Source organism: Neolamprologus multifasciatus, chromosome 20, assembly GCF_963576455.1.
Source record: "Neolamprologus multifasciatus chromosome 20, fNeoMul1.2, whole genome shotgun sequence".
Taxonomy (NCBI): Eukaryota; Metazoa; Chordata; class Actinopteri; order Cichliformes; family Cichlidae; genus Neolamprologus; species Neolamprologus multifasciatus.
Window position 1 is genome coordinate 27118090 of NC_140458.1, and position 25248 is coordinate 27143337.

Here is a 25248-nt window from a genome sequence, read left to right on the forward strand (position 1 = left end):
ACTGACTTAAGTCCCCTGATGGTGTGACCTCATGTGTGATGGCAATAAACCAGGTAAATCTTTCTTCCCACTGTTGCCAAGTGCTTGCTCATAGGAGACCATCTAATTGATGGGGTTTTCTCTCTAATACAGTAGGGTATTTCCTCCATAGTATTAACAGCCTTGAGGTGACTTTTGTTGTGAACTGGTGCTATATAAATGTAACTGAGTTAAAAGTCAGCGTATTCAGGTGAAAAAAAGGCTAATTCCTGAATGCTAATAGGTGATTTTTTAAATATATTTTTTGGTCAGAGCCATTCTTACTGCTTCATCCAGCTGTCTAATCTTTATGCTATGCACAAACAGTGAAACTATTTTTGGCTAGCTTAGCTTAGTATAAAGACAACAAACCCAGCTCCACTGCCTGTACAATATAAACAGTGCCATTTATTATTGTACAGCATGCAGTACAGTACAAAAGTCCTGACCCATCAGTCATGTTTTATATTTTATATTTGGAAATGGGAGCAGCGATTTACTGAAACATGTGCAGACAGACATGGAAATATGCTGTAATTTATTATATATTTGTGCAATTCTAATGAGCTTGAAAGCCAGTATTTGGTATGATCACCTTTCTCTTCAGCATAGTTCTTAAAGCTCTTCTTTAGATGTTGGCTGCTTTTTGTTCTGTGTCAAAATGATCTTGCATGCTTCAATAACACTGAGGTCTATTGTATGATCAGGTATCCTGCTGATATACTTTTACTTCATTCTCAGTGTGTTTGGGGTCATTGTCATGTGGAAAAATGAAGCTTTTGCTAATCAGACACTTTCCAGACGATATTGCGTGGCGGATAAAATCTGGTGGTACTTTTCAGTGTTTACAATCTTATGACAACACCACTGATTAAAATGCTGCACCAAACCATGACAGCGCCCCTACTGTGTTTTACAGATGGCTGTAGACAGTCACTGTAATATCTCTCCGTCTCATTTATAGATACTGATGTCAGTTTGAACTAAAATGTTTACATTTGGATGAATCGCTCCATAAGACACTATTATTGTGAAAGCAGCAAAAAAAAAGACCTCAAGAAACGAGAGGGTGACTCGAGACTTTTGCACTGTACTGCATGTTTCTGCTGAATGCTGGCTTCTCCCCATGCTTTGTCACTGCTCCACTCTATCTTTACTATTTGGCATTCAATATTTTTCCATCATTCTATTTTAGTCCCCCCTTAGATAAAGAGGCAAACACACACAGCCTTGCTTATCACGGAAACACACCACCAAAAAGTCAACCAGACAAAGGTCTTCCTGTCAGTACCCCGGCTGACAGTGAAGTCACTGTTTGTTTACAACACTGTGTTGTTAGCGTGAGGTTGCTACAAATGTAAGGCACCTGTCCTCGGTATGTCCTGTACACCCACGCATGTGGAAAATCCAATCACATAACAAACATATTCAGTGATAAATAAATATTAATACTCAGTGTTAAAAGAGAGTAAGAAATCGGATATTAAAGCACTGGTTCCAGGCTCTAAGTAACTGTGTTAGCTGTCAGCTGCGACATGGACCAGCTCTGAAATTTCAGGCCTCCTGTGCATCTTTGTGCATGTCACAATGTCACGGATTGTGCTTTTGAGCCTCTCACCTTTGCACCATCTGTCTCCTTCTCCTCATGTTGCAGCTGGCTGGTTTCCTGATTTTGCAACTCGTTGCTGTCTGATTGGCTGTTCTCCTCGGTTTCATCATTCGCTTCTGGCTCCACCTGGTCCCTAAAATCAGGCTGCTGCATGCATGCATGGGCAAGTTAATGAAGAAAAAGAAAACAAACAGAAAAGAATCATAGAGGAGAGAGAGAGGGAGAGATGGGGAGGAGGAATTGTGGGGCAAAAAAACCCAAACAAAAACAAAAACAAGCAAAACAGAGGAAATGACAGAAAGCAGGACAAACAAATACAACAATAAGAAAAAACAATACAACCAAAATGGCTCCTATCAATGTGACAACATTACATAAAAACTAAACAAAAAAACAGAACAAATAATGACTTATGGGCCTCACAAGACAAAGAAGAGGATGTAGAGGAAAAAGAGCTTGGTCAGAGAAGAGAAGGAAAGAGTGGAGAAGAGAAAGAAGAGGAGGATGGAGGGTAGAATGAACGGCTGAGGGGGCACGACAGAGGGAAGGTAACGGGATGCAGAAGAGCGTGAAGGATGGAGAGACGGGGGGGTAAAGACAGCAATGGGAGGGAGAGGAGGAAACGGAGAAAGAGAGAGGGGAGAAAAAGACGAATGGGAGGAGAAGAGAAGGAGTAAGGCAGTTAGGATGAAAGGTCAGAGCGGAGGGGCAACAAGGTGAGGAGGAGGAAAAACGGGTTTTGATGCAAGATGTGAAAGGAGTTGGAAGAAAGGGATGTGAGGGGTGCGAGGAAGAGGAGGGGTGAGGAAGTTATGTGAGGATGTGTGGAGCAGTGGCAAAAAGAAGGTTTGAGGAAAGGTGGGGAAGGGTGAGGTCAAGTGCAGAAATCGATCGGATATGGTGCCCGTGCAGAGAGAAAGAGGGGAGAGGAGAGAGGGAGGAAAAGGGAGATCGGAGGGGGGTTGGAACTCAGAATTGGCCTCTAATGGAGTCTAAACATTGCATTTTTACTAGTTTCACTTAAAACTACGTAGAATTTCATCACAGCGGCTTCCAAGCAACACCTCGATCAAATCAGAGTCGATACAAATTTCCCTCCATGAAGGCACAACAAAACATTCCAGAGGTCTCCATATTTTGTCTGCTAATAAGTTACAAAAGACTTGAATTTTAAACAAATGGGAAAAAACATGGTAATGCAGTGGCAGAATTTACCCCTGACCCACCCTCCCACCCCAACATTACTGTTTGAGTCTCATCCGATTTTATGTAATTTTAAAATGTATTCCCAACAGTTGATGGCGGGAAAATAAAAACGACTCATCACATTATGAAAGGACAAGTCAGCCGAGGAAAGCCAAAGCCTTGACTGATGCACCTTTTAAAAAAATCGTGGTTCCCATATTGGACTTTTTATGGGCCATCTGATAGTTGAAAATACATTTGGTGCTGAGAGTAAATCCTCAGTGTGTGACAATTGACTGTGCGCCAAGAGCTTCCGAGTGGAGCGTTTCAAATGAAGCATGATTGGAAATCTTCTTAGAGCGGCGTCACTTTAGCTTTCTGCTGCTTTCGACAAATCAGTTTGGACAACTTGGATTCTCACATCGTCCCTAATCATTTCAATAGCACAGAGTTTTTCGTTCTCCACATTTTGTGTTTGTGACAAAAATGGATCGCTGTGCAGTAAATAGAAACTAATATAAATAAAGTCATAAACTGAAGAGCAACTAAAACACACAGAACACACACAATTATTCTATTTTTTTTTTTTTTTAATTTTCCGTTAAGAGATGATCATTCTGTAGTCAGCTTCTGGCTTCTCTCTGTGTATTTGGTATATACTGATTAAACAGAACTTTATATAAGCTTAATAATCTCACTATATGCATGCATCAAACAGGCTCCATTTGAGGCCTAAAGCAGCAGCTAAATACAGGTTAGGAGACAACTCAACGGCATGCAGAGGACACGGGTAACGTCACGTGGAGAGGCTTACACTGGCAGCTCAAATCTGATTTCATCAAAGTCAAGACATCTTTGTTTTTCCCCTTATCTGTAGGGCTTGAATTACTGAAGTTAATTTAAAAATGATAAGAGAGAAAAAAATGAAATTTTATTTTAACGTTTGGGATGATTTGAGCGTGCCGTGTAAAGCTCATTCTTCACCATGAGGAGAAACTAAAGCAGCATGTTGAAATGGAACTGGGAGTGCTGGTCAGCCAAACTAACAGTAGGCACTGAAAGAACAGAGAAATAAACTAGAACAGAAAAATGACAGAAAAGCTTGAAAAAACAAAAACATACGGAATAAAATAAAAGTGTGATGATTAGTGAGAAAAGGGGAGTGTTCCTTTTCTTTTACCTTCTCCTCTGCCCTGTTCTGTGGATCCTGGCCGTCTCCAGAGCAGGAGGTGGAGGTGCAAGGCAACTCCCCTTCCAACTCAAGGTCCCTGCCACCCGCCGGGGTCCTACCCAGGCTGTCTACTTTCTCCACAAAGGACTGAAGCTGGCTGTGCAGGGCCTGAAGCCTGCTGGTCAGAGCACCAACGAGAGGACGGTCGGCCAGATCAGACAGCCCTGAGATCTGAGGACGCAGAAATAACTGAACTTATCCTACAGTCATTACTGGCTGTGTGAGGGACAGGCTAGAGTTGATAAACAATAAACTGCAGGGCTTAATCTGCAGGTGGCTGCACAACCAGTAGCAAAAAAATTCCAGAGACAATAAAGCAGACATTTGTCTCCTAGGCTAGTGTTTCACACTCTTGCAGTAACCCTTTCATCTGAATCAAAGAAATGCAAAAAGCTCCACTTTTCCACTATTTAAAAGGCTCATGAACTTACTGAGAAGCTGTGTCTTTTAATCTGAAGAACAACAAGAGACAAAACAGAGGACATGTACCTGGCTGTGAGGCTGCGGTTTCTCCAGATCACACGGCTCTGCTGCCTCACTGTTGCAGACCTTGTGAAAGATGGATGGGGATGAAGAGAGGCAGTTAGACTCGGGGGAGGTCAGGAGCTGTATAGCTGTAGAAACCAAGCGAGCCTGGTCCCTCATGGCTAGCAAGGCATCATGGTCCTTCTGCCCCAGGCACACAGGCAGCGATGTTGTGGCGTCAGCATTGTCCTCAATCTTCTTTTTCTGTTCCTTAATCTCGAGGGCGTCATTCTCACCCCCTACTGGCTCCTTGCGCTGGGGTGGACTGATGGAAAAACAAAAAGATTTTGGTATTAATAGCTGATATGTGGTGTATATATTTTGCAGTTTTTGCAAAATATTTCAACACATATTGATGTTCCCTGCAGGATAAATGCTTCCCTTTCAATCTCTGTAATATTGTTCTGATTCCTTTATTAACACTGTTTTGATTTGGCTGTTGGGCCTTAATGTGAAGCCGTCTGTCTGTCAGCTAAAGCCCAGCCCAAACCGACTCATGCAACCAGATAGGAATCCCCAAAACAGCAGCAAATTAAAGTGTTGCAATGGTCCAATCAAAGTAGAGACGTGAACCTGATTAAAAAGCTTAGGAAAGCTGCGCAATAAACCTGCAAACCCCAGTGAACCGAAGCAACATCATAAAGAAGAGTGGGCCAAAATTTCTCCACAATGAAGTCATACAGAAAATCATGACTTGAAGTTACTCCTATTAAAGCTGTTGTATAAGCTGCTGAATGATAGCAGCTTATACAGTTTTTCACTAGACTCTATGTACTCATATGAAAAACATTCTTTTTCACATGCTCAGATGAGCTACCATTTAACTCAAAACATTGTGCAGCACTGCAAGTCTCTTAAGTCCAGTTCTAATGTTCACCCAACGCCCAAAACACGAAACCCTCACAGGTTTGAATGACGTCGCCTGTGTGTGCAGCAGCAGTGCCGCAGTGTGTTCATGAGCCTGCAAATAGTATTAATAGAGCATTTTGAGACATATTGCAATGATGTTACCTTAACAACGCCACAACTTGTTTCTATAATTGAAGGCGTGAGACTTTCTTCGTTTACATTTTTTAGTTAATGCACCAGTTCTACAACATCCTGTGATCGTTTCCTTATCATTATGTCTGCCCGTCTGTAATGACGATCAGGAACCCCGTGCTTCGCCACAGTGTTATGAAATTTGTGTAATTCCATTTAGGTAAAATTTGCATAAATGCAGATTTACTGAAATTAAATAAAAGACTCAAAAAGTCAACTTTAGAGCTTTTTTGCATGTTATTTTCACCCTTAAGCCCTCACAATTGAAAGAAAAGGTGACTCAAAATCTGTGAATCTGTAGGTGTGGAGGCTGGGATGGGGTCTAAGTCTTGTTATCAGACTGAGGCCCAGTCTGATGACTGCATTATGACAAATCTGGTTTTTAATGGTGACTTTCTCTTGATCATTTTTGAGTTCCACTCAGTTCCACCCAAAAATGTTGAAAACCGAACAGGAAAAGAGAAAATATGAAATTACCTGCTGGGGAGGCACTCAGCTGAGTCTCCAGCCTCTGCATCCGTCTCCAGAGCCAGTCTTAATGAAGAGGAGGAGGATGAAGAGGTGGGAGAGTGATAGGAAGCCAGATCACAGCGCTGTAGGTTGGACAGAAGCACGCGATTCTCATACTGAAGCTTCTTCACCTTCCCGCTTAGTTCTCCAATCTGAAGCGTCGCCAGTCGGAGCTCCTCCTCCTGAGTCGGGGTGTCAGTGCTGATAAACACCGACCCTTCCTGTAACGTGTGCACTGGACTGTCGTTGAGCATCCCGTCTGTCAGTGACATTAATGAGTTGGACGACAGCGCGGATGCAGGAGGCGGGAGCTCAGATTTATAGCGGTTTATCTCGTTCATCAGAAGTTTATTTTGTTCCTCCATCTCAATGAGAGACCTCCTCAGCAGCTCTGCCTCTTCCTCCACAAACTGCAGGTGTCTCTGGAGCTCCATGATGTTTTCAGATGAAGCCCCGCCACCAAGCACCATGGCCCCACCTGTGAGGCAGAGCCCTGCCCCAAGACCGCCGCCAACACCACTGAGTTCTTGAGGACCATCTAAGGGGAAAAGCAATAAAAGTTAGATGCTAAAACAAACAAGGGCAAAAAAAAAAAAAAAAAAAGAACATACTTTTGGTATCTTCCTTGAGTCTTTGCACTGTATGCTGACTGGCTACTGACTCTAGCCTCATCTTTACTACACAGCTAACAAGGACATATCAATCTTATCATCCCAGCAGCAAAATCACTGAATTTACAAAACTAAACAAAATTAAAATAAATAAATAAAATAAGTTAAGGACCTAATATACAGTAAAGCCTGAGCTTTTACGTCACTGGGTTGGCTTTTACAAAAAATCACTTTAGTATCCAGTTTTTCAACTTTAGTAAAGAAAACATTATATCCATCTGCAGTATTTTATATGAGCAGTGTGGCTCTGTCTGCCCTTGAAAGCCTAAGGGAAAGCATACCTTCCTGCCCTTCTGTGCACATACATTAAAAGCCTGAGGCAGGAAGAGCAGCACGGAGAGCCCAGAGTACAAAACAGAGCAGGTAAAAGGCAAAAAAAAAACCATGATGTTGATTAAGTCAGATACACCTTCACAAGGAGCAGCTAAAGTGCAGTGGGTTGGAAAGAGGCTTGGATATCTACAAAGTTTACAACTGAAGTGGGCCAGCACTGAGATCAGCTAACATCAGCTCATGGATCTGGCTTGGCATGCCTCAGCTAATGTTATGCAATACGTGACAGACACAAGTATATATAATTATTTACTGAAAGGAGCCAGCATACCAGCACATGTCTTTTTCCTAATCTAGCCACTTCCTATGTAAGATTTCTAAATACAAAATGTTTCCTGCTGATTTAAGATAATCTCCACCTCCAAGCGGGTGCAAGATGAAAAATGGACCACAGAATAATTAAACGATGAGACAAACCACCTTGCGGGCCCTTCATGTCGTCCATCTCAGCCCGTAGCCCCCTGTTCTCCACCTCCAGCTCCACAATGCGTCGACTCAGTAGGTTAGCCTCCTCCTCAACCAGCTTTAGGTGGACTCTGATTTCTGCCTCACGGGTGTGTGGGGAGTCAGCAACCTTACAGATGAGATGAGCAGAGAAAAGTAATTCACCTCCTAATTATTCATGCTTTCATTTTAGATAATGCAAACTGGCTCAAATGTCTCTGTAGCAAATTGTCAAGTATTTTCAGGAGCCCCATCGTTTCCTCACCTCCTCCACAGTGAGGGAGGCGTTGATGTCTCCGTAGAGCGACCTGTACTTGGCCAGCTCCTCCTTCATGGCCTCGCTGTCCTTCACCAGTTTGGTCAGCTTCTTGCACATCAGGGCTGATTCCTCTTTGGCAAAGTGGAGTTGACATTTCAGGTCTGAACTGTCCTCCTGCAGCGACGGGACAAGACGAAAAGAGAGCACAAAGGTGACGATGCTATAAAAAGTGCTGCATCAGAAAGACACCAAAATGCACACAAGCGCATTATGGAAATGTCAGAGGGCTGTGTCGTCATTTGAGTATCGAATCATCTGCATTAAAAATAAAAATTAATTCAGATTCAAAAGTGCATATGACCAAATGATGAAAATAATTAAATCACATACATTTAATAAAGGTACCAGTTGTGTGGGTCTAAGATATAATTGAGAGTCACCCTCAGGCCTTTCAGTGTAATTGTAAAAATGCAACGGCAGTCCATCATATGATTAGAAAGTCCTAAAAATATAATTAGCTGTTATAAAGCTGTGTTATATGTGTTACAATAAATACATGATAACAAAAAGACAATTAAATAATGCTCCATTAGTATAATTTATGCAAAAACTTTAATGGAAAAGTGAATGAAGACAAATAAATGAGAGAAAAAAAGAGTAGATAAAGTTCAGTGAGTAACGACGACAGACAGTCGAGCTTTGACAGAGGTTATACAGAGCTGAACGAAGTGACACACACAAAGTCAAAACTGCAGACACACTCAGACACACAACAAGAGAACGGGTCAGATCACTTCATAAACAGAATGCAACCTTTAGATCAATCCAGACTGAGACGTGGATGACATTAGAGGTTAAGGTGAATCATCTGAGGACTGAGTTATATTCTGATGTTCATAAGTTTAATATCTTGGGCTCTGTATTTCTGTCAGCTCGCTGGTAAAAAAGAAAAAACTAAACAAAACAGTGCAACATTAAGGCCATGCTGGCTAATGGTGAAACATTATGGTCACTTTTTAAAGGTCTTTATAGTCTCTCAAAATAACTATATAAAACCACAGGTGCTGTATAATAACCTGATTCAATTTTCCTGTGCTGTTATCCTAAACTCAGTACTAAGCCTTGTCGACCTGAGGTGACCCCGTGCAGCCATTCCTCAGATGCAGCTCCGTGGTTGTATTTGTTTTACGGCCCGTGGAGCGATTCCAACTACATTAAGCTCGACGAGGGCCGGCGAATTTACAGCCATTTATGGTATGTGGCTTGGAATGGGAGCCCGGGCCCGGCTTGTGTTAGCAGCCAGAGAGATGGCGGTGTAGATAATTACCTTCACTGCAAACACCTACTGTGGTGATTTGTTAGCCTGCTGAGTTTTTATTCTGCATCTGTGTAGTTTGTTCTTGTGTAAAACCTGAGCTCCTACACCGCTTACTTCTTTAGTCCCTTTTTTTCACAGTCTTTGGGCGGTGTTTAAACTCTTCTAATGACTCAGAAGATTAATGAGGGGGGATTGACTCAAAAACAGTGGAGGAAAAAGCTACAGAATCAAAAGGAAGGAGAGACTGAAAGTGTAATCTTGAGACTTGAGCTGTATTCCCCAAGCAAACAAGAACTGAGTAGGTAAGGATTACAGGAAGTACAAACACCTGCAGGACAAGATGGAGAAGAGTAAAGATGAGAAGGAAGAAGGGAACTGCTGATCTGTCTGCTTCAAACTGCAAGCAGCCCGTTTGGATAGCAAAGAGTGTGATCCCCAGAGGAAATCGCTCAAAATAAGCAGAGACGCACAAACAACAAAGTCATGAGTTGTGAGGCCAAAACACAGAAAGGATGAGAAGTTTCCTAACTTGACACGTTCAGTGTCTATTCTGAAGCTTAAAACACAAGTGAAGGTTTGGACTGAAACAAATAATAAGGCATACGGAGGATGTGTTAGGGGTTTTCTAGTGGTGACTAAAATATCTGCATTCAAATTTATTTGTTTGCCTGTTTTCAATTATTAACCACAAACTTCAGCCATAAAAATTAGTCATCATAAAAATGAGACCATAACAATTCCTCATGGCATGTTCCATATGCATGTTACACTTTACAATATCAGTGCAAGGTATGATTTATGTGTGGGAACGTTCATGGAGGGCAGCTTTTCATAATTATTTCAGCACTGTTCTGTTTTTCCTGCTCGATCAGGGCCAATAACAGTCATAGCCCACCTGCAGCACATGTGATTACATTCCCAGAGAGGTGACAGTTGCCTGCGGCGTTGCTGACGCTAAAAGCTACACCACAATATGATACAGTTTAATATCTATATTTCATATCTTTAGCTGTTATCGTTAGCTGTGGATGTCTGGACAGGCAGGAATGGAGCTTTGTTGTAAGAAAAAGAAATATCCTGAATGAGTGTTTAACTATTAAAGAAAGCTGTATTATATCACAGCCTTGCAGATGCTTTTGGAGGAGTTATACTCTGAGTGGTATAGTTCTGTAAAGGTTGCCCTCTGTCCCTGAAACCTACAGACGTAACTTCTCATGCCACTCGCTCTCCTGCTATAAGTGTCTCAAGCTGCAACACATCGTGTCTCGTATTGATTTGTTAAACCTTCTGGAGGAAAACACAGAGGTGTGTGTGTGTGCTTGGTTCTTACCTGTGCGGCGAGCTTTTTGTCAGGTTTGTTGTTGGGTCGTGCTCCTCGTTTCTTCTGGGAGTTCTGAAACAAAGACACACACAGAGCCTCATTAGTAAGTCTTGACACCATATCGACTGTGAACTGTTTTAATAAAATGAAGAACGGACTCAGTCTGAAATGAAGAGGAGAGAGCAGGGACTTAGGGCCATCAAAAAAGTGGTAACCTCAACTGTCAGCATCAAGACAAAAACAGATCAGGATTGTTTTGTGCAGCAAATGGGACATCATTTTTGGGTTCTTTTGCACTTTAATATCACTAAATAACAGATTTAAGTCAGTGTAACTGCATGAAGCCGCAGTCTGGAGACTTAAATCCTTAAATTAAACATAAATACCGGAAAAACAGCTACCCTGGCTTTGACCAAAGGTGACCACATTGGACTGCGAGCATCTTTTAGGTTCACTAATTACCATGTCCTGTTGTGTTTACAGCATAGTGCAGAGTTTATTGAGGCTTGAAGGTGGGACTGAGATTGCTGCCACAAAAAGATGCATGCGTAGAACAAATTGGGTTTTCTCTACTACTACAAGAGCAGTCACAATGTATAAATGTCAAGGACTTAAAGTGTGAAAGGCAACAACAGAGAAAAAGCCCTTTTTACACACATAAAGAGCAAAATCAGACTTCCAGTGTGGACCGGATAAGGATATTAGTCATTCCTGTTTTTTTTTTAAAAAAAAACGGTGTCAGCACAAACATTGATGTTGTATCTTCAAAAGTACAAAAGGTAATGGATGATGAGACATTGGCTACATTGGATACCAATCTGCTTTTTGGCAGATTTAGGCCAGCATTAGAATTAGAAAAATATATTTAAAATACTCAAAACATATTTTTTTAATTTCATCATGACTGCCATTAATGGGCACACCAGAGTCATTAAATGCTTGTCTTATCTGTCTGTGCTTGATGTGTACCTGTAAGTGGTAAAATATCCAGACCATCTTTGTTTGAGCAGCTCTTTTCTTGTCATCTTATTTCGTACAAACAATACAATATTGTATGTACAGCAGCAAATCTGAGCCTTAATCTGCCACTGAAACTACATCAGAGAAGTATGAAAATCATTCTAGAACCTTATAAGCCACACATACACACACACATACACACACACACACACACACACACACACACATACACAGAAATATGAAATTCCAAACACACTCTTTCATATGACATACTTCCTCTCCCTCTTGGGCTAAGCTTTGGATGTCACTGCAGTGGTGATGTGTATCATTTCTGTGGAGACTTGAATCAACACTGATAAGAGCGTGGAATTACAGCTGTGAGGTGAAGGTACAAGTGCTAGAATAAAGAGACACAAAGACACATCATCCACTGTTCGTCCAAGTATCTTCGCAGTGCATCAGACTATCATAAATCATCATCCTTCCCTCTCTTTACAGCCAATCATCACACATACACATGTACACACAGGACAGACGCTGCAGTGCAAGCAGCCAAGCTCATCTGGCTCACTCCGTTTCCATGGAAACAAGCTACTCTGCAATGAGAACTGCCGACAACAAAAGAAAGAAACGGAGGGATGAATAGAACAAAAAGGTGATAAAGGACGACATAAATATATAAACAAATGCTACTGCTTGGGTCATTTTTTAGATCTACAGTGTTTTTTTTAATTTCCCCCCAAATGACCAGGCTTTAAGTGAATTATTAAAATGCTCCACGGACACTATCAAGTGGAGGAAATTTCAAAATATGTCATCTTATAACCAGGTGTACTGCAGTGAAGCATCAGACTCTGTCTGACTTATCCATCCATCACTTCTTTCTGTTTTTTTATCCATTCTGCTCTTTCATTTCTTCCGAATGATCGACTCATCATTCGTTGGGCTATTTCCTGATTTTTTATTTTTCATCTTTCCATGTCCTATTTTACTCTCCCAATCCATTTTATAACCATTTTATTATCGAATGCAAACAGTGGTTAAAAGCTCTGAACTCACTGATCGATAGGCCTGCCTGATAATGGAACCATTGATCATGGCTGGAGGTTGAACAGATGTCAGAACTGTTGGATCAGGTTTTCAGCTGGGCAGCAATCACTGCGATCCGCGAATTTCCAGCAACAGCAAACGCTGCTCTGTCTGACAAATTGTCATTGGAGTTGAAAATGCAGTAAATAAATAGTTCCTCAAACCTTTTCTGAGGAAAGGTGAGCAGCAATCTCCCGCGTTAAAAAGTGAGACCAATGAGGAAAAGGGCCAAAAAGTGCAGTTCTGTAAATGGCCACTTAAAGCTGGCTTCTAGCTGAGTTCTGATATGGATTTCTCTTATACCAGACAAATAAAAGGGGCTGCTGTTCCCACATGGGAGAAAAAATGACATTTTGATGTTAGAGACCTTTAGAGACACATCATTGATTACAGCAGCAGGGAAAGTATAGCTGTATTGCAATACATCTGGTCCATTCAGTTGTCCCATTAGGTAGTGATCTTGTGGAACAACCTAATGTATATGATTCAGTGTCACAGAGTAACTGCATGCCAGGCAGCGTGTACAATAAGAGGAGAGATAATTCTGGCATATTTTATTATTTACTTGAGTACATTTCCTGTCTGCATATCTGTTATTTTCCAGCGTGCCTGACTTGTTTAAACCTGCTTTACCTGCTGATTCTTTAGCGAGCTGGGCAGGAGCACGACAAGCTCTAAAGAATACGAACTGATATGTTAGGAAACTGTTGCACATTTGCAATAATCCAACAGACTGTCAGTCATCTGTGTGATCCTCTGACTCTCTACACAACGGAAAACAAAAAAACTAGCAAACAGGACAGGCTGGATTGCAGAAACTGATAAACCGATATGTCAAAGGTTCTTCTCGCTGCAATCTGCATCAACGAGCTGACCAAACTATCAGTTTAACAGCTAAAATGAGAACTTCACTGTCTGAATCTGGAATAAAAGGATGGTGATGGCAGCTGTTCTTTTAAATATAGTAAATATATATGTTTCTGCTGATCATTGATGCAATGACATTAACATTAACTACGACAGTTGGAAATAACTCAAATACCTGTGTGCAGGATTTTTATACCTCAGTCATTACCCTTCTATATAAAAGACAACCTAACATATTTCTATTCCTGTTCCTGGCACCCTGGTGTATTTGATGTGCAAAACCCTCATTTTCACATAAGCATGCTTTGAAATGTTCATTATTATTTTATGTAAATGCACACACACTGTGCCTGAGCCTGGTTCTCATGTTTCTCAGCCTGTAGGTCTACGGTTACGCTGCAGATACGGTAACAAGTCAACTTCCATGTTATCTGATAACATATTTAATAGCGTCTGACCGCTGCCTCTGCTTTTTCAGCAGCAGCAAAGGTTGTGTCAGGATTTATTTTACAGTAACCCCACTGTTGATCCTCTGCAGCAGAAATGCTGATGAAAGGGGCGATGGAGACAGAAAATGTGAGGGGGAAATGATGACATATCCAGAGAGTGTCAGAAAGAGAAGCAAATAGATGGATTTTCAAAGTCAAACACTATTGCCTGAGTAAACCTCAGGATGAAAGGTAACAGATCAGGACAGAGAGGGAAAGAGGAAGAGATGGCCAGTGACAAAGAGACAGAAAGCAACAACAATGGCAGAGGAAGAAAAAGGGAACGTGAAAGAGAGAAATGTTGTCACAGCAGTGTAAACTTTTCTCCTTCCAATCCAATCCGATCCACAGCTCATCCAGCCATGGCGTATGGTACTGCAGAGCAGGGTGGGATCAAAGGCAGTGAGACAAACACCCGAAGGAAAGTTGGGAAAGTCTGGAAGAGGGCCATGAGAAATGTTTAAAATGTTTGGCAGCTAATGAGGAACGGCAAAACCTAAACAAAGCAATGCTGCAATTCATGATGTAGCAATTACAACATCTGTAAAGGGCATAAAATGTAAAAATGTGAGCGAATAAGAATGAAATAAAATCGACTTTATTGTGATGTTACTGTTGCTGAGAGCTTGAGAGACTGGAGAGAAAGAAACTGACATGCTTTCTGAGTGGAAATGGTTTTAACAGCGAGTCAGGTTACGGCCCGTCACACAGGTTAACTGACAATACATGACACTGCTCCTGGAGAACGAGGGGGAGAGAGAGGAGACTGCAAAGAAATCAGATTTGCTTTCAGTGTACAGACTCACTTAAACCAACCGGGCATGAAACCCTGGGCGTGACACAGCAGAGAGGAAAGGACTTCTAGAAAGAAATGGACTGTAAGGACGGGAGTCTAGCTTTGTCTTTACACCCACAAACCAAGGGCCTTTTTTCTGGTCCCACTCTCTGCCTCTATACACGGATGGACGGATTTAAAGGTGTACGCTGGCTGCACACACGGCATCCGTGGGGATCAAACACTTAACCTGGGCTACCAAAATCACTGTTCAACTGTCCAACATTTTCCAACGGTGACATTTTCAAGCTATTTGCTGATTTCATAGATTAGTTCACAACAGTTTTGATGCAGGGGTATCCTTTTGTTTTGTTTTTCGAGTAGACACGGCAAAGCAAAGGTATGCCTAATATGTGTTGTGTTGTGTCTGCATTATCGTAATAATGTTGGTCCAGGATCAACATTGCACCGACCAATCACGTGGCTGTGATGTGATAGCTTTGCAATGTGGGGAGAAAAAATAAAAAAATAAATCCTCTGTTTATATAAAACTCTCTCCTGGAACAAATGGTTAGCATTTAATGCTAACTGAATGCTCAGATAACATCCCTGGTCAGTTGCAATACTAGTTATTATTATAAGGATACACAAACAAAGCAATGATTTCCTGGACATGGACAGCATACATATAAATAATTATGCATAATTCTTAAGAAGGTCTGCACCAAAACGCTGCAAAGTCAGATTTTAAATCACAAAACTTTTAAAAATATTGTTGTCTGAAGAAAAACAAGAGTCTTTCAGTCACTGATGCACTGCTGCAAATAATTTACTCTGAAGGTGGAACTTAGATCAGATTGCTCGAATATTGAGTGAAAGTGTGTGTTTGTGGTTGCCAAGGGGATTGCGCAGGTTTCTGGAAAGAAAATTGATTTATTTGAAGTGGATGAAGCACCAGACTCTCTCTCTCTCTCTTTGTTTCAGGCAGAGGAGCCGTCTCTGCATGAAAGAACAGGACATCACTACCGCACACCGGGGAACAAAGACTGGCCACAACACAGCACATAACGACTTGCATAACCCGGGTGTGTGTCCGTGTGTGTGTGCAAGATAAGAATGGATGGTGGTGCAGAGAAATGGAAGAGTGACAATTGGGAGAGGAGGAGATAATTAGAAAGCACTATCCCTCCTAGTGCTAACAAAACACAACAAATCATCAGCGCTTGCTGCTACAAATCATTAAATTGGCTCATTAATGAGGTTTGAAATGCAATTAATCTTGTTTTTTTATCACTCTGTTTTGGGGACATAAACTGCCTTGCATTCTAAAACAGGCTAAATTAACACATCTTGCTCAAATCTCGCTATTTACCCACTGAAACAATCCAACAATGTCAACACCAAAACACAACTGTGTGCTTGTGATGTTGTGAACACGTCTCAACATCATATTTATAGTTGAAAAATCCCTTTGCTTAATTCCTAGGATGCACAAGCAGCGTTAAGCAGCTCTTCCCGACTGTGTGCACACAGAGCAAAGCTGCTCCGAGCACAGCGGAGCAGAAGAGATAATACGAAAGCAACACCAACGTTTTCCCAATCCCCAGCCTGCTCAGCTCATTACTACACGCTATCACTGTTTCTCCATACTTTGCAGTATCTCTCACACCCTCTTAACACACATTTCATGAAAACGTTCCAACACCCGGCTAGTCCTGAATTAGGAAATAATAAGCTCATTTGCTGTGAGCGCTTCAAGCATAAAACCCCTCTGGTTGCTGTGGTTATGACCATGAACTCCAACTTTTCTAAATTTCCATTTTCTAAATTTGCTTATAACTTTCAATCACACTGGTGGTTTTACAGTATATGATATTATAAACAAATTATTTCTGCAATTCGATGGTTTTAGTTTGAGTTTCCATTTTTCTCACTTTTTCAATAAGATGTAAACGGTGCAGACAATATTTTTAGAATCAAGATTCAAAGATTCAAAGTGTTTATTGTCATGTGTACAGAAGAAATAGCATTTCTCTGTGCAATGAAATTCTTCCTTTGCTGTCCATACACAAATGCCACACACAGTGGTATGAATTTTCTTGTGGTTTTCACTAGTATAGGGATAATATTTTAATAAGATCCAGAGAAAGAATTCAGGAACATTTGCTGTCACATATCTATCCACGGGCATCTCTAAATGTATCCTCCAACAGAGATTTGTTTGTTGAACACACCTTTACATCTGTACTCTTCTTTTAGATAAGCGAACACAGTGAGGTCCCGTATCATCGCCAATATTAAATAAAAGAAGCCTGGCTGGCCTTGAGGCCTCAGCAGATGCAAAGAAAAGATGCCTTGAGAAACCTTGAGGTCAGTGGCAGCGTCAAATCGGTGGGGTTCAGTAAAGGCTCGATTGAGTGGGACCTTTCCACACCTCTCTAAAATAGGAAGATCTACCATAAAAATCCTGCACACAGATTTTACAGCTCCAGTGAGCAATTGGGGGGGGGGCGCGGCAAAAACTGCAGCCTGAATCGGGAAGAAAAATAAAGATGTAGTTTTGAAAATGCTGCATCCAGCTTTAAAGTAAAGATGATTTGTAAGTGAAGTGATGAAGTGATGCGACTCTGACCTCGAGTAGAAATTTCACAATCTGGGCGCATTAAATTTGATGCTGGAAACATCATGGTTAGGCAACACATCAGAGAGCGATGGGAGCGCGTGAAGAAAAACAAACACATTTGTTCGTTCATTTCGTCACAATTGCTCATTTCTTGCTTCATTTCTTGCTCTTCTACTCTTTGCATGGTAAAATGAAACGCAGCAAAGCCCTACGCAGTCAACAAACTCTGTTAGTAATGTTTGCTATAATGAAATATTCATTTTTGACAGCTGAAAGCTAATGGTGCCACATTCCTGACTGTACTATAATAGCAAAAATGACTGGTTTGAGTTCTTATGAATGCAACTGTTAAATAAAAAAACATCCATTTTTCATATAAACATGATGTAGCCTCCCCTGCCTTAAACTGGGAGGTAAATTTCACACAATCACACAGGAAAAAAACACCAACGGTGAAGAGGAGGAATGAAAAAGTGGAAAGCCAGTGTGGTTAGGGATGACTGAGCTTTCCAAAACTATCAGACTGGCACATTAACAGCAGAAACGTAAGGATCCAATTAACGCAAACAACGAAGTCGTTCATTTTTGAAATGTAATTTTTGTTGTGTGACGTAGCAACTCTGCTTTAATCAGAAAGAGATTCCTGGGAAAAACTCACTCAAGGAACGTCTGAAACACCAAACGGCTCCAGTTCAGAAATCCGGCAATTAGTTGACGTCAGTGTGGACTTTATGGCGGAGTGTAAAACAAAGGTGCCTTTCTCTAGCACACACGCACACATACTCACTGCATGCTATCTCTGCTCGCACCCAGTTATGTCCTGCTTTCAAAATACAGCAGGGAAGGCAAGAGGAAGAAAAAAACTGAACAGAAGAGAAGCTGATGAATGAGAGTTGTATGTGAATGAACAGCCTGGTGCCATCACGGTGAAGAAGGCAAAGCAGACGACTGCATCATCTTCATAGAGATACAGGGAGATGTGGAGGAGGAACAGACACGCTGACTGAAAACTATTAATCTAACCGTTTCTGTCTGGTGCTTCGGGATGTCTGGGCGATAGGGTCGCGACCCGGCAGACTGAGTAAGACAAAATGGTACAAATAACATTTTTTTTTGTATTTCTCCCTGTGTGTTGTCTGCTAAACATGCAGTGGAAAAATAAAAGCTAGATATCACGGCGAAGCTCCTTCTGACCGCCGTGTTATGTAGCTAATAAAGTATCTGGTCAGTGTATGTTAATCTATATGAGCACATTAAACCTCTTATTAGGGAATTTTGCTAAATACTACAACTAGGATCAAAGGCAGAATATAATTTAAATTTCCAGGGTAGTGTTAAACAATGGGAATCCATGGTTGCTTGTAAATCCTTAAACATATGAGCACCTGTATTTACAGATGTGTTTACCCCATCAAGAACCTGTTCCATGTATTTCCACCCAAAAAAATAAATAAATCTGGCACCAGCATGACAAACCTGAAACTGGCCATCAGCGGGTGTGGGAGTGGCTTCTGAAAAGAATTCCAGTTCTTGGTGGATTCAGCCAACACATTCTGCTAGCCACAATTTTTCTTCCCACAGAAATGACCCCAAATCCTGCTAATAAGAAATGTGGGTCGGCTCTCAAAAGGGGCCGAAGCTGATTTGGCATCAGAACTGGCACCGAGACTATTGAGTGTTGGTAGAAAACAGTTTATTCCTAACATCTTCTCCTCACACACACACACACACACACACACACACACACACACACACACACACACACACACACACAGAAAAAAAAGACCTAATCTTTCAGTATGTCACAACATAGCTTAACCACAACTGGATGCACACACCTTTCCATCGCCTCCGCTGATGAATTGTTTTGTCAAACATTAGCATTCATTAATTACAGCAGGTCTGATGGAAATTTCCTCTGTGCAATTAAATTGATCCAAACCCTGCTGCGAATTAGTCAGTGTTTTCTGGGAAATCACCTGAAGTTGAGCTCAAACACTCTCCTCCAGCTGCTGGAGCACCATGCAAAGGCTGCCCAGCTGCAAGAGCTGAGAGCGTCATTCATTCATGTGCTGTTGCTTTTGAATACTATTACTTAAAAGAAACAGTTATGTTGCGTCTTAAAATGTTCCCACAGTGTCTGTTGTGGCGTTTCGCTGTGCAAATTAAGGCTGACATGATGTAACGCAAGAGTGATTCAGCTCACATCCGCCTGTGCGTATCATTGAAGCTTAAGCCAATAGAGTGAATGGTCTATTAGCATTGCATTAGCATAGCATTAGCAGAGCAACAAAGAGCTGCAAGACAGATAGAGCTTGGATATGATACTCTCCAACATCAGACTGTACAGAAGAGAAACCCAGCCTCCTTCTCTTCAGTTTACATTGGCTCTTCACAGACAGACAGACACACACTCTGAAACAGGCAAACAAAGGATCAAGAATTAAGGAAGATGAGGATGGAGAAGGAGGGGCAGAACGAGGAGGCTTTGTAGGTCTTTGTTACTAAAACCACTGCTGACTTTCAGCCACTTCCATTACAGAAAAGCTGACAGTCTATATCATGAGTGTGTCTCCAGACGCTCTGCTTATTAAGGCAGTGTGTTAGTAGGTGACCTTGCGCAAATGAACAGCCTTCAAGTGGTATTGATCTGAATTATTCATATGTGTACAGTGTGCACATTGTGCCTTGACAGTGCGTGTGTGTGTTAAGCTGCAACATGGGTGTGCATAATATAAAGTCCAGCCCACTACGTGTGCGAGTGAAGGGATCTGTGTGTTTTTATGAGTGTACCTGGTAGAGCTGGAAGCTGAACAAAGCAAGTACAGCCTAAGAGGAGGACTGGTGTGTTTGCGTGCGTGTGCGTGCGTGTAGTAGACATCAACCCTTAATGCCAAATACCTTTCTCACCTCCTTCCTTCCTTCTCTTCATGTGTTCACAGGGTCCTAACGCCTTAAAAGTTTCCTTATTCCATTGATTATCAATCGTTACAACCAATATTATTCAGTTAAACTGTGTGCCAATCACAAGCGCCAAATATGCCCCTCAGGGACTTGTTTTCTATTTCCTATTGTGTTCTTGTTTTGCCTTTGGAGTAGACGGGCACATTTTTGGCATTTTCTGGATGATATTTGATCAAAATATTAAGACACTGCTACATCTACAAGAACACAAAGCAGCCACGGTGTAAACGTCCAGATTATCCTGATATATTGTAGTAAAAACTGGCAGCTGATGTGCCACTGCAATCTGGAATGATAGTTTATAACTATGTAATATATAACGTCACTACAGTCCTGTACACAATATAAGGTTTTGTGTGTGCCCACTATAAGCAGTTTACCCCAGTGCACTGATACCACTGATACTGAATTGTATTTGGGTCTGCTTATTTTGTGCTTTTACTAGAAACCCTCCATGGTGATGTCAGAATTAAGTAAGACATCCAGACAGGTGCATCACAGACATCAGACTCTTAATATTTGATCGTCTGACCTCCTCTACTCTGAGAAGCAAATCCAGGGAGCTAAGGATGCAGCATCCATTTACATCCCCCCGCCTCCCGACAAACGCCTCTGCAACCGCAGACCATAATATGTTGCCTTGGCGATGGCTTTTGCAGCCTGTCGCTAAGGCACCCTGTTGGCAACACATTAGTGAAAAGACAGAGAGACGGAAGCAGGAGAAGGAAATGTGGGAGGGGTGAAGGGGACGGAGGGCAGGATGAATGATAAGCGGGTCAAAGAAGAGAAGAAGAGAAGAAGGAAAGAAGGAAAGGAAAGAAGGTGTTTCAAAACAACAAGTACAGGAAGCCCAGACACTTAAAAGGCTTTTGACAGCTTCACCTCTTCAAACCCAAACCATGACTGATGACCAATTACAACTGCCCCTCTTATTCTCCTGTTTATTTGTCGTCATTTAGTAAGCTGTTCGCTAATAAGGGCAGACAAAGAAACCATATATATCTACATAAACACCGTTAACAGCACATTCCCTATGTGCGTCATGTAAGAATATAAAACATGTGACATGATGACGGACTGTCAGCGGTGGCACAGAGAGAAGGAGAGGCAACAACGAGAAGATTTACTGGTATAATAAGAATAATATTACACTATAATTCTGCAGTCATAATAATTGCATTAAAGGAAATAAGACAAAATTACAAGTGTCTCGTTGCAGGCTGTAAAGTGTTTCCCTGCTACACTTCTTTTTCCTCGCAATCATTTTTTCTCTTCCAATTCGTCCTTGCGTTCTCATCGCAGAGAAAAAAGCTCCACGACAATATTTCTCTGCATATATTTGGACATAATTTTTTAAAATGGCTGTCCAAATGCAGGCCAATGTGAAACTGTCATAAACCTGATTTATTGTTTAGCACAGGGAGCAGCATGGAAAAACCTTTTTCCAGTCTACTCGGTGCAACATATTCTCCAGCCTGCAAACATGATTCTGGGGTTTGTGACTCTTAATGATGACTTGCCTAGTAACTCATATGTTTAGTAGATGATTGCAAGCAAATGAGTCATCAAGTTTGATGCTTTTTTATGTTTTAAGAGTCATGCTGTGCAGTCGCTCTTGGACTGCAGGCGGCTCTTAAGTTGTCTTTGCAGTTTTATTTACACAGGAACATTTTCTTTCTTTAAGAAGTCATCTTTGGCTGCTATTGATCATACCCGACGCTTTATAAAAAACAATACTTTGTGTAAAACGTATAAGATGTGTCCTGATGGAACTGTTTTAATTGTTATTTGCTACTTGAACTTGAACACCTGTCTTTTATGGTACAATCACACTAGGAAAAACAGAGGTGTTAAGCTAAGAGGAAGTTGTTGTAAACGCAGGCTTTCAGTTGGTTTCAGTCCTCGTGTGTTCGTTTGCCATCTGGTCTTGTTAAACAAGCATTAAACATCATCTTTCCTCCCCCTTTTTCTCTGTGGCAGGCACCTGATCTGACAGCAAGTGTTACCTCAGAGTCACAGAGAGAAACCATATGTGAATGAGAAAACACACACACACACACACACACACACACACTCAAGCTCTTTCACCAACATACCGGGTCTCCATCTGGTGTGCGTGACAGAGGATGTCCCAGCAAAGCATAAAACAGCACCCAGTTAGATCCTATAAATAGAGAGCATCATTTACAGTTAACACCTCTCTGCTCTCCTGCAGCCAGGCCCTCTGCCTCACAGTTTATGTTTTCGACAGGGAATGGAGGAAAAGCCCAAAGTTAACCACGTGCACCTTATCACCAAGATTAGCATCAGAAGGAAAGTCAGATTACGGTGGGAAGGAAGCAACAAAGAAAGAAACTCGGGGATAAACATTACTGTGTGTGTTTTTCAAGGGTAAATATCTTGAGTCTTTAAAGGATCATTACTGCGGGATGATTATCTTGCAATTTGTGAGCTCTGGTTTAGAAGTGCACATGTTGCACTACTTGTATTTTGGGCACATACAATAGGATCCTGGGAAGCTGAGTGGAATATCATTAGTAGCAAGCACAGTGTTACTAGTATGGGTGCTCTGTTATAAAGGCCCCTATAGACTTGTCAAATTATATTAGCCCATCTGCAAATAAGATAAGATTCAGCATTGGTGACATTTCTATTTCTTCATAGAGATATACACTGTTATTCTACAAGGTCTGGGCATCTCCACAAACATTTTAAGCAGATACATATAAAGGAGGTGAATTAAATATAAATTAACTACAAAATATATATATGACACACATAATCTCTGTCTCTCTTCCACAGCATGTCTTTATCCTGTCTTCCTTCTCTCACCCCAACCGGTCGCAGCAGATGGCCGCCCCTCCCTGAGCCTGGTTCTGCCGGAGGTTTCTTCCTGTTAAAAGGGAGTTTTTCCTTCCCACTGTCGCCAAAGTGCTTGCTCATAGGGGGTCATATGATTGTTGGGCTTTTCTCTGTATCTATGAAGCGCCTTGAGGCGACATTTGTTGTGATTTGGCGCTATATAAATAAAATTGAATTGAATTGAATTCATGAGTGGCATATGGTCAGTAGCTTCCTGATAAGTGGGTTTCACATGTTCAATTAATCACTATATCTTGTCATTTGCAGTTTCACACCTGACACACACACACACACACACACACACACACACACACACGCACACACGGGGTGCGCTAGCTAACGGTCTTAGTGTACTGCATGTGTATGTGCAAGAGTGCAGAGTGAAGTGAAGCGTGTCTGACAGGCTGACTGTGTGTCCAGTAATTGGCAGCATGAACTCCATCAGTCTGTGGGAGCGACGCTCCCTTTATGTTCGATGCAAAGATAAAAGAGAGCGCAAGTATTAAATGAAAATTGCAGTAATAACGTCACATCTCTCTGTTGATTTTTTCTATTTTAACTGCCATGTGAATTTTTAAACACGCAAAGTGTACGCATTATGCATATGAAAGAAAAATTACAAATAATTCTATTTAACAGTGTGTCCGTCCCACAGGAGTAGGCCACAGGAAGCCATTGTGAGGTTCATAAAAGCAGACTAAGTGAAGCCCTTTGTGCTTTGAATAATAACAGGCTGTTTGATCTCACTGACAGCAGAACAAAGCCTGACTCTGATGGACATGTCGGGGTTCTGGTGACCTTTTAGGTGTGTCTGACAGTTCAAACACAACGACAAAGACCAAACACAGGCACCATCCGCAGGCACAAAAGTGGCATCAGCGCGATTACCAAAAGAGGACAGTGCTGACATTATACACAGGCTTTCTGAGTTATTGTAAAACAGGGAAAAACTCAATCTGTCCAGATTTCGAGATACCTGGTTTAATTTCATCAAGACTATTCAAAATTGAAAGACTTTTATTCATAAATAATAAATAGAGCAATACCTCCTGTTTTAATTTCAATGCCAGTGAGCTGCACTCCAGCACAGAACGGGAAACAAGCGCAAAACCAGAGCAGAGCAGAGCAAATTAGGATTTAATGCCTTCTAACGTTGACCACTCCTACTGGGGTTATAATTTCATTTGACATTCAAGAAGATATCTGCACCATAAGCCTTAAATAACCTGTCCCCGGTGTTTGTCGGGGTTAAACTGTTGATTTCATTATTTCATTTCATTATTTCATTTCATTTGTTTGTTTTGTTTTTGCTTTGTTTGCCTTCTCTCACCCCAACCGGTCGCAGCAGATGGCCGCCCCTCCCTGAGCCTGGTTCTGCCGGAGGTTTCTTCCTGTTAAAAGGGAGTTTTTCCTTCCCACTGTCGCCAAAGTGCTTGCTCATAGGGGGTCATATGATTGTTGGGCTTTTCTCTGTATCTATGAAGCGCCTTGAGGCGACATTTGTTGTGATTTGGCGCTATATAAATTAAATTGAATTGAATTGAATTTTATTATTTGCTTCGAGCCCTGTGTACAGGAGCTGCATGCTAAAAGATCTTTTGTTAAAAGGGTTGGCGTAATAAGCAAATGCTTCAGCCAATACCTTTTGATTAGCCTTGTCTCATGCTTTCTTGCTTTGTGGTAAATCTTTGTTCTGTCTTCACTGAGATATTTGAATGCTAATCAATAAAAAACATATCACTTCACTTCAAACATTAGATTTAATTACCATCCTGATAACTGAGCTCACGCATAATGAAGCTGCAAAACACTTGAGGCGTGCTCTCATACCAGCTGAAACGTATCTTCCCTTAACTGTCAGAGATTTCCTGTGTTTGTCGACAGACATTAAACACACCACTTTTCTCCTAGCCTCGCCGTTCACTCCCCTCATTTTTTTTCCTATCTCTCCTTCCATCAGGGTCCCATAAATCCAGGCAATCAGTTGCTGTGACAGGAAATCAAACAGGATATGACAGGCTGATTGGAGCCTTACCCTCACTTTCTGAGGAGAAAGAAATGTTGTGACCTTGTCTTGTCCACCAGTAATAACTGCTTATGCGAGGAAAAAAAACTGCATGTGTTCATACCGTGCGTATTTAGTATCCAGGAAGCT

General features: G+C 41.5%; 1 protein-coding gene across 2 annotated transcripts in view; it reads right to left on the reverse strand.

Annotated features, from left to right (window-relative positions):
* Window positions 1-25248, reverse strand: part of mtcl2 (microtubule crosslinking factor 2) — a 94203-nt gene that overhangs the window by 20012 nt on the left and 48943 nt on the right. The window contains exons 5-11 of one of the 2 annotated variants that reach the window (XM_085144852.1): window positions 10475-10537; window positions 7833-8000; window positions 7544-7697; window positions 6087-6657; window positions 4533-4833; window positions 3993-4214; window positions 1637-1771 (exon numbers count right to left, since the gene is read on the reverse strand). In XM_085144852.1, coding sequence (XP_085000978.1) covers window positions 1637-1771; window positions 3993-4214; window positions 4533-4833; window positions 6087-6657; window positions 7544-7697; window positions 7833-8000; window positions 10475-10537 — 1614 coding nt within the window. Of the gene's footprint in view, window positions 1-1636; window positions 1775-3992; window positions 4215-4532; window positions 4834-6086; window positions 6658-7543; window positions 7698-7832; window positions 8001-10474; window positions 10538-25248 lie in introns of both variants that reach the window. The other variant, XM_085144851.1, reaches the window with a different exon arrangement.